At 48.7% G+C, this 10,339-nt stretch overlaps 1 protein-coding gene across 1 annotated transcript; it reads left to right on the plus strand.

Moving 5' to 3' along the window:
- Window positions 1-2,478: 2,478 nt before the first annotated feature.
- On the plus strand, window positions 2,479-10,137 carry LOC144490265 (granzyme K-like; the record flags this gene model as incomplete). Its single annotated transcript, XM_078208045.1, has 2 exons — window positions 2,479-2,782; window positions 9,843-10,137. Coding segments are annotated over 2 exons (448 nt in total), but the record flags the coding sequence as incomplete, so codon positions are not given.
- Window positions 10,138-10,339: the final 202 nt, after the last annotated feature.

Consider the following 10,339-nt stretch of genomic DNA (forward strand, 5'->3'; position numbering starts at 1 on the left):
CCTTTCTAAATGGTTTTTAATTTAATGATCGGGATAAATGTCCTGTTTGTTCTGGGATCTGGACCCTCAGATGGGACACATGTGGATGGCCAGGTGTACCACTGTCTATCATGTTATAAGAACATAAGAACATAAGAAATAGGAGCAGGAGTAGGCCATCTAGCCCCTCGAGCCTGCCCCGCCATTCAATAAGATCATGGCTGATCTGACGTGGATCAGTACCACTTACCCGCCTGATCCCCATAACCCTTAATTCCCTTACCGATCAGGAATCCATCCATCCGCGCTTTAAACATATTCAGCGAGGTAGCCTCCACCACCTCAGTGGGCAGAGAATTCCAGAGATTCACCACCCTCTGGGAGAAGAAGTTCCTCCTCAACTCTGTCTTAAACCGACCCCCCTTTATTTTGAGGCTGTGTCCTCTAGTTTTAACTTCCTTACTAAGTGGAAAGAATCTCTCCGCCTCCACCCTATCCAGCCCCCGCATTATCTTATAAGTCTCCATAAGATCCCCCCTCATCCTTCTAAACTCCAACGAGTACAAACCAATGTTCACATTGATAGCTCACAGAAACTCCCAGCCCGAGTCTACATCCATCTATTTCAGAAGCCCTGCAAGAGGCACACAGAGGTTCTATCCATTATGAGGCCCAGCAGCGTCCCTAACATAAAACCTGATGTATTCAGGTCCTAAGTTAATTTCTGGCTCTCCAGGTGTCCAGTAAAGGGTTACAGAGGCTGTACCCTTTTTGCAGAGTTCTATCCTGGTTAGTAAAGCCTCACCAATAGAACATATTCAGCAAAACAACCTCATAGAATACTTATAATGCACTTTAGATTGATATGAGGAGTTGATGTTGGTGTCATCAGGCCATTACTCACACAAGTTACTAATGATAGTCTGTGGTCATTTTGTTTATCCTGAAAGTTGCTCAGGATGTCACTAATATGATCCTGTTTCTAACAATGAGAACATAGGTGAACTCACTAATTGGACCTGCAGGGTAGAACTATTATTAGGGACAGTGATTCTTGCCACTTGGATCCATTGCAAGTGAATGGCCTAACAGGCAGTTCACTTCTAACTGGACAAGCAGTGAGGGACAGAAATACTCTCTTTAAGTTTTAAAGTTTATTTATTAGTATCATAAATTGATTTACATTAACACTGCAATGAAGTTACTGTGAAGATTCCCTAGTTGCCGCACTCCGGCGCCTGTTTAGGTACAATGAAGTAGAATTTAGCATGGCCAATGCATCTAACCAGCACAGACTGAGGGAGGAAACCGGAGCACCTGCAGGAAACCCATGCAGACATGGGGAGAACATGCAGACTCCGCACAGACAGTGACTCAAGCCGGGAATTGAACCCGGTTCCCTGGTGCTGTGAGGCAGCTGTGCTAACTCCTGGCTTTGTGGGGATTTCAGATGCTTGGCTATCAAATGAAATCACGCTCACCACGAGAGAACCATATAATTTTCTGCCATCTAACATAAGAACATAAGAACATAAGAAATAGGAGCAGGAGTAGGCCATCTAGCCCCTCGAGCCTGCCCCGCCATTCAATAAGATCATGGCTGATCTGACGTGGATCAGTACCACTTACCCGCCTGATCCCCATAACCCTTAATACCCTTACCGATCAGGAATCCATCCATCCGCGCTTTAAACATATTCAGCGAGGTAGCCTCCACCACCTCAGTGGGCAGAGAATTCCAGAGATTCACCACCCTCTGGGAGAAGAAGTTCCTCCTCAACTCTGTCTTAAACCGACGGGGAGGGGTGGCGGTTGGCACAGCGGGGTGGGGCAGGGGGATGCAGATTGGGACTGGCAGTGGGAGGGGAGGTGGTCAGTGGGAGATGAAGATGACCCAGGAGGGGGGGGGGGGGGGAGGCGGGGGGGCGGCTGGCGTGTCGAGGCTGGGCCGGACATGTCCCCACGACCAGCGATCAGACTGTGGGGTCTCGGAGGGCCAGTGATGCAGGGGTCATAGGCCTGGCCAGCAATCGAGTTGGCCAGCAAATCGGGAGACGTGCAGACAGGGGCCACCAATCTCAACGCTCAGCGCTAGGCCACCGGCCTCTCCAGCGGGAATAGGCCCTGCCCCCTGATTCTCAGCATGATCCACGCTGAGGCACTCTGCAGTACACACAGTCTGGGAGACTCATTTTGAAACTCCTGCTGAAAAAACCAACGCGATTTAGTCCAGTTTTTACGCAAATTCGACATTTAGGATTTTTGTGGGAGAATCCCACCCCTGTTTATTTCCCATCCATCTTCCCTTTGTTCCATCCTGTTTGTTTCTCTGTAACAGCCTCCAGTTCTAGTGAAGCTTCCACACTCGAAACATTAACCTGTCCGATCCCTCCACAGCTGTTAACTGACCTGTGGGTGTCTCCAGCACTTTCTTCACGTCATATTAAGAAGAAGGTGGAAGAATAATCATTCATTTCAGAGGTTTTTGGTAAATGAAAGAAAACACAAAAAATTTTTTTATTTCTTACAGCTGCAGACTGAGGCAAAACTTAACAAGTTTGTGGATGTTCTCCCTCTGCCTGAATGTGACTGTGATGTGAGAAATGGAACTATCTGCACAGTTGTGGGATGGGGAAAGACAAATGTAAAGTCAAACAAGCTTTCTGACAACCTCAAGGAAGTGAACGTAACCACCATAAACAGAGCAAAGTGCAACAGTAAGAATTATTACAACAACAACCCTGTAATAACCACGGACATGCTCTGTGCTGGTGACAGCAAAGGTGGAAAGGATGCATGCCAGGTGAGCTAGATTGGGTAAAAAGTGGCTGCAATATCGGAACACAACTATTAGGATTAACTGTTTTAGTTAGTGCTGCATAAAATGTGCTTCAAGCTTATCATCTATTGATTCTTGAGCTGTTAAAATGAATAATTAATTTAATCAATTCACACATTTGTTTAACATAACATACTTAAACTCTTTGTTGTCGGGGTGTCAACGCAGGGAAAAGCAAAATATCGGTTCAATTTTCGTGGTCTGATATTCCTATCCTAAAATCCATGTAAAATGTTCAACCCCCAGGCTGAAAAGTAGAGATAAAGTAATGGAAATATAGACATCCGGAACTGGGCTATCCTGCAACAACAATGGTCCCGGCTTTCATCCACTCTCACTTGGCACTCGACACCCTCCTCACCCTCCTCAATCTGCTGATGTCTAAAAGCAGTACTCGATGGGAGAGGCAGATCCCCTCCATTAGTGGCTGCTTCAAACATTAGCGAGGTAAACAAGAGTGGGTGCAGAGGAACGGGGATGTGGAGGTGGGGTAGAGGTGTAGGTAAGAGGAGGACAACAGAGAGGAGCCTGGGGTGTGGGGGGTGTGGGGTGGGGGGGGAAGGGGGTGCAGAGGAGGGAGGGTACTGCAAGGGATGAGGTGCATAAATGAGGGGGTGTTGGAGAAGAGGTGGTGCTGAAGGAGGGAGTGTAGGGGAGGGAGGAGTGCCACAGCAGCTAAGGGTCTTTTGAGGTGAGGGGTGTTGAAGAAGCCAGGGGTGCAGGTTGGTGGGGGAGTGCTGGAGGAGCCAAAGGCACAGGGGAGATGGGAGGGTTCCTGGCAGAGGGGTCGTGCAGGTGTGAGGGGGCTGTGGGGAGATGAGAAGGTGCAAGAAAGAATGGAAGGTGCCAGAGAAGCCGAGGTTGTGGGAGAAGGGGTACTGTTCAAGGAGTCTGGGGTGTTCCGAGTCGTGGGATGGGTGCAAAAAAGTTCCAGATTGTCCCAAAAGGGGAAACATCCTCTTCACATCCACCATGTCAGGACCTCTCCGGATCTTACATGTTTCAATCAATTCACCTCTTACTCCAGCAGTACAAGGCTAATCTGTTCAACCTTTCCAGTACAGATCTTAATCCAGTAGACCTTCTGTCAAATGCTTCCAATGCATTTACATCTTTCTTTAAATAAGGAGAACAATACTGTACACAATACTTCAAATGCGATCTCATCAATGTACAATTGAAGCATAATCTCCCTACTCTTTGATGCGCGTTATTACACACGAGGCTTGAGATGCTCAAGGAAATAAAGGCTTTTATTTACTATTACAACGAAGCTACCATATATAGTACACGATCCCAGACTGAGGGGTCCCAGACAGAGCAGTGACCTTTATACCTCTCCCAGGAGGCGGAGCCCGACTGGGATGTACCATAATAACTATAATACAGGTGTAACAGCCCAACCCTAACCCCAACAGTAACAAGTAGAACAACCCATCCCTAACCCCAACAGCAACATATATACAGACTCGTAGTACTGGCCAGACCCTGGCTCAGTACTACCTAGTGGGAACCAACGATGGTTCACCACATTCACCCCTCCTTTGAAAACAAAGGCCGGCGGGGTACAAAAAAAAACACAGAATAATTTGTCATCAGTCTATAAGTTCAGACGGTCAGGGGGACCGCACCGTCGTTGTGACCTCCTCAACACCGGTGATGACACCGGAGTAGGCACTCGCGGTGGCGTTCTCCCCAAGGCGATGTCCAACGGTTCCTCCACAGTCTCACGGGCCGGCTGACCCCGAGGTGATGATAATCCGTTGAGTTCCGACACGCCCTGAAGTGGTGACCATCTCCTGGACTCAGGCAAGCTGTACACGGGAGTAAAAGGGTTAAGTAATGGTCCCGATGCTGCCCGCGCCGTGTCAGGAGGGGAAACAATAGTTGGGGGGTCTCTAACAGGAGGTATGGGAGCGACAGGGGTTTCTACGTCCCCTGCTGGTGCCAGGTCCCGAATCGAGACTGTGTCCTCTCGCCCGTCAGGGTATGCCACATAGGCATACTGAGGGTTGGCGTGGAGGAGATGGACCTGTTCGACCAACGGGTCGGACTTGCGGGCCCTAACATGTCGCCGCAGGAGGACAGGTCCTGAGTACGTCAACCAAGACGGTAATGAGGTCCCAGAGGAAGACTTCCGAGGGAATGAAAACAGCCTCTCATGGGGAGTAGCGTTGGTTGCCGTACACAGGAGTGAGCGTATGGAGTGGAGCGCATCAGGGAGCACCTCTTGCCAATGGGAGACTGGAAGGCTTTTTGACTTCAACGCCAGTAAGACAGCCTTCCAGACTGTAGCATTCTCACGTTCCACCTGTCCGTTACCCCTAGGGTTGTAGCTCGTGGTTCTACTAGAGGCAATCCCGTATGAGAGCAGGTATTGCCTCAAGTCATCGCTCATGAACGACGAGCCCCTATCGCTGTGAATGTAGCAGGGGTACCCGAACAGGGTGAAAAGATCACGGAATGCCTTGATAACCGTGGCAGCGGATGTATCAGAGCAGGGAATAACCAAAGGGAATCTCGAGTACTCATCAATGATGTTGAGGAAGTACACATTCCGATCTGTTGAGGGAAGGGGGCCCTTAAAGTTGACACTCAGTCTTTCGAAGGGACGAGTGGCCTTGACTAGTTGTGCCCGGTCAGGTCGGTAAAAGTGCAGTTTGCATTCCGCGCATACCCGACAGCTTCTCGTTATGGACCTGACATCCTCCACCGAGTAGGGTAGATTGCGGGCTTTTACAAAGTGGTAGAGCCGAGTGACCCCAGGATGGCAGAGGTCATTGTGGAGAGCCTGCAAACGGTCCTCCTGTATACTGGCACATGTTCCATGCGACAGGGCTTGTTGAGTTTCCCTGGACGATACATGATGTCGTAATTATAGGTGGAGAGTTCGATTCTCCACCTCAAGATCTTGTCGTTCTTGATCTTGCCCCGCAGCGTGTTATTGAACATGAACGCCACGGACCGCTGGTCCGTGATCAGGGTGAACCGTTTTCCTGCCAAGTAATGGCGCCAATGCCTGACGGCCTCCACAATGGTCTGGGCTTCCTTTTCCACCGCTGAATGTCGAATTTCGGGGCCTTGGAGGGTGCGGGAAAAAAAGGCGACGGGCCTGCCCGCCTGGTTAAGTGTGGCGGCCAGGGTGAAATCAGATGCATCGCTCTCCACCTGAAGGGGGATGGACTCATCGATAGCGTGCATCGTGGCTTTCGCGATGTCGGCTTTTAGTTTATCAAAGGCCAATCGGGCCTCTGGTGTTAGGGGAAAAGAGGTGGACTTGATGAGCGGACGGGCTTTGTCTGCGTAATTGGGAACCCACTGTGCATAGTAAGAGAAGAAGCCTAAGCATCTTCTCAGTGCTTTTGCGCAGTGGGCAGGGGAAGTTCAAGGAGGGGACGCATACGGTCTGGATCAGGGCCAATGACCCCGTTTTCCACCACGTATCCGAGGATGGCTAAACGGCGCGTACGAAATACACACTTCCCCCTGTTGTAGGTCAGATTCAGGCGAGATGCAGTGCGTAGGAACTTAAGGAGATTGGTGTCGTGGTCCTGCTGGTCATGGCCGCAGATGGTGACGTTATCCAGGTACGGGAAGGTAGCCCGCAGTCCGTTATGGTCCACCATTCGGTCCATAGCATGCTGGAAGACCGAGACCCCATTGGTGACACCAAAAGGAACCCTGAGAAAGTGATACAAGCGACGATCCGCCTCAAAAGCCGTGTATTGTCGGTCCTCTGGGCGAATGGGGAGTTGGTGGTAGGCAGACTTGAGGTCTATGGTAGAGAACACCCGGTACTGCGCAATCTGGTTGACCATGTCAGATATGCGCGGGAGGGGATACGCATCCAGCTGCGTGTATCTATTAATGGTCTGACTATAGTCAATGACCATCCGGGATTTGTTCCCACTCTTGACCACCACGACCTGCGCTCTCCATGGACTAGCGCTAGATTGTATGATCCCTTCCTTGAGGAGCCGCTGAACTTCAGATCGAATGAAGATCCGATCCTCAGCGCTGTAACGCCTACTCTTAGTTGCGATGGGCTTGCAGCCTGGCACAAGATTCTGGAACAGGGAGGGTGTGGTAATCTTCAGCGTCGAGAGGCTACAGGCGGGGCGCGTTGGGCAATTTGAAGGCTGCTGTTCTCCCACTGAAAGCGGAGGGAGTGGCCCACCGTACTGTAGGGTTACACTCTTCAAGTGGACCATGAAATTTAGTCCGAGGAGTATTGGCGCGCAAAGGTGCGGTAACACCAGGAGCTTGAAGCTCTCGTAAACCGTGCCCTGCACCGTTAAATTTACCACGCAACTCCCTAGCACGGTGACAGACCGGGGCCTTGATGCCATCGAAATCGTCTGTTTGACAGGTTGGATCTGGAGACCACACCGCTTCACAGCGTCTGGGTGAATAAAACTCTCAGTGCTCCCGCTGTCAAACAGACAATAAATCAAGCGTTTGTTTACCTGAATGTCCATCATAGACTTGTCGAGTCTGTGAGGCTTGGCCTGGTCCAGGATGATCGACGCCACCGTTGGTTCGCGAGTGCCACTGCAGGCAGCTGAGATGGATGAAGATGACCCCTGCTGGTCGTTCACGGTCGGTGCCGACCAAAATGGCTGCTCCCATAGGTCGCACGTGGGTGATGGCACCAAAATCAGCGACCCCTGGTGGTCGCGTGTCTCTTGCGACTCCGTCGTCTGTAATGGCTGCGTCCTGGCCTCGCACATGGACGAAACCCTCGATGATGCCGACGACGAAGAACCGGGCTCCGGGGAGTCGCAGGCCGCACTGCTGTTCCTGGAAGTAAGTTTGGATCGACAGACCTTCGAATAGTGTCCCTTCTTACCGCAGGTGGAGCACAACACCGCTTTAGCGGGACATCGCTGTCGAGTGTGCTTCACTCCCCCACAGAAGTAACACCGCGGGCTGCCTGGGGCTGCTGCCGTCGTCAGGCCCGAGTGTGGGCACGCCATCACACAGCTTTTCGGACCCGAGGGACGAGGTGGGATCTGCGACTGCTCCTGCCACGCTGTCTCCACGTGGTCTTTGGGATACAATGCTAGACTTTTGGAGGCCGTCTCCAACGTATCTGCTAGTTCTATCGACTTAGTGAGATCAAGATTACCTTGCTCCAACAGTCTGAGTCGGATATAAGATGATCCGATTCCCGCCACAAACGCATCTCGAGCGAGGTCATTCATATTCTGGTCTGCCGACACTGCTTTGCAGTTGCAGCCCCTGGCTAGCTGTAGGAGCTCGCATGCGTACTGTTCCGTCGTTTCGCCGGGCTGCCGTCGTCGAGTGGCTAAGAGGTATCGAGCATGCATCTCGTTTGACGGTTTAATGTAGCGCTTCTTAAGAAGCTCGAAGGCCCTTGTGCAGTCGGTGGCTGCATGGATCGCGAGATATACAGCGTCGCTTACCCTCGCGTGGAGGACCCGGAGTCTGTCGTCGTCTGTGGTGACCGCTGCGGAGGCTGCCAGGTAGTCCTCAAAACACTTTAACCAGTGGTCGAAGGTGTTAGAGGCGCCCGCCGCACGTGGATCCAGTGTAAGACGTTCGGGTTTTAACATTTGCTCCATACTCTCTGTATCGTTTTCCTTTTTTTTTACGACAAGAGTTTAATTAATCGTAAATAAAATTGATGCGCGTTATTACACACGAGGCTTGAGATGCTCAAGGAAATAAAGGCTTTTATTTACTATTACAACGAAGCTACCATATATAGTACACGATCCCAGACTGAGGGGTCCCAGACAGAGCAGTGACCTTTATACCTCTCCCAGGAGGCGGAGCCCGACTGGGATGTACCATAATAACTATAATACAGGTGTAACAGCCCAACCCTAACCCCAACAGTAACAAGTAGAACAACCCATCCCTAACCCCAACAGCAACATATATACAGACTCGTAGTACTGGCCAGACCCTGGCTCAGTACTACCTAGTGGGAACCAACGATGGTTCACCACACTCTTGTAATCATTTCCCCTCACAAAAACAGGAACATCCTCTTCACTTTCCTAATTCCTTGCTGTACTTGTATATTGGCCTTTAATGATTCATGCACAAGACCTGAGATTGTCCCATTTATAGAATAGATCTGTTGCAATTATTCGAGGAAGGGAGACAGAGGAGGAACCCTCTTGGTGATAGGGCAAAGGACCCAAAGGTGAGCTGCTCAAATGAACTGATATTCACTGAGATTGCCTGCAGCAACTTTCAGTTCACCTGGAAATAGTCTTGGAAAAGGTTTAATGAACTTATCAGATCAACCAAAGTGGGAGGTTTTTATTTGGAAACATCAAAATGTGACACCCAACACTTTTATGAGTCGGCATAATATTGAAACATTGACATGTGCCTCAGGATGTCACTCCAATACCTGTACACAACAACCAAAGTGGGAGAGCTTATCATTCATTATCTTTAATTAATGCAGAATGTAAAGCATGTGTATTGCATAAAACAAAACCACTCAGAAAAATACCTACAGTGATTCAGTCCATGTTGCTTTAGAACATATGATAGCAGAAGAGTGGTAGTGGGAGTTAAGTGTAAGTGTTTCCAATTCTGTACACGAAACAATTGATTTTAATTGTATTTGTGGGTATTGGCATTCACCTGTGCTCATATATATATGAGTAGTCTGAAAGAATAGTTGTTGGTTTGAGGTGTAATATGTGAAATGTGGCTCTGGAAATAAAAGCCTCGAAGTTTATAAGGACCTGGTTCTATGTTCTAACCTTTATTCCCTCACTTTTCTGAGTTTAAGCAACACCTTCTTGCAATTCTGATGACTGTAACAGTCAACTGAGTTACTGCTTGAGGTTTGTGTATCATCCATCACGACTGCCCTAAATGTGTTGCAAGATGGATTTCAGTCCTTGTTTAATCTCTGTATAACCTTCAGGAAATAATCAAATTATAGCTGCTTAATAACTCTCATAAAATTATTAAACAGGAATGTTGATGCATTGACTGTTGTTTGAGATTAATTAATTATTTCTTGTTTTTTCAGGGGGATTCGGGTGGGCCATTGATATGTGAGGATGAGCTCCAAGGAATTGTATCTTTTGGGATAAAATGTGGATTGCGATACAAGCCTGGGATTTATACAAGGGTCACTCAGTATATTGAGTGGATTCAGGAAATAACAGCTTGAACCTTACACAATGTTTAGAAACTATTGAGGTTTATGCATTATATTTTTCCTGTGGATTGCTGCATCTTGAATAGCTATTGCAATGGCATTTACAATTTAAATTCATTGAGATTATTTTAAAATAGGATCCTGCACCTATCCCTTGCTAAAAGCTCAGGCTAGTTATGCATAAAAAAATCTTTTAAAATGTGAATGCTCACAGCTGTGTTACTGGATTGGTGAAATACTTGGAGCTGCTTTGTTTAAACAGCAAAGTAGAACAATATTTTCACATGTAACAGTTCAAATCTTTTATGCTTCAATAAATAAATGAACAGAGCTTGTGTTTGATTGATTTGAAGTATCAGGTTGAG

Source organism: Mustelus asterias, unplaced genomic scaffold (genome assembly GCF_964213995.1).
Source record: "Mustelus asterias unplaced genomic scaffold, sMusAst1.hap1.1 HAP1_SCAFFOLD_3087, whole genome shotgun sequence".
NCBI classification, from domain to species: domain Eukaryota; kingdom Metazoa; phylum Chordata; class Chondrichthyes; order Carcharhiniformes; family Triakidae; genus Mustelus; species Mustelus asterias.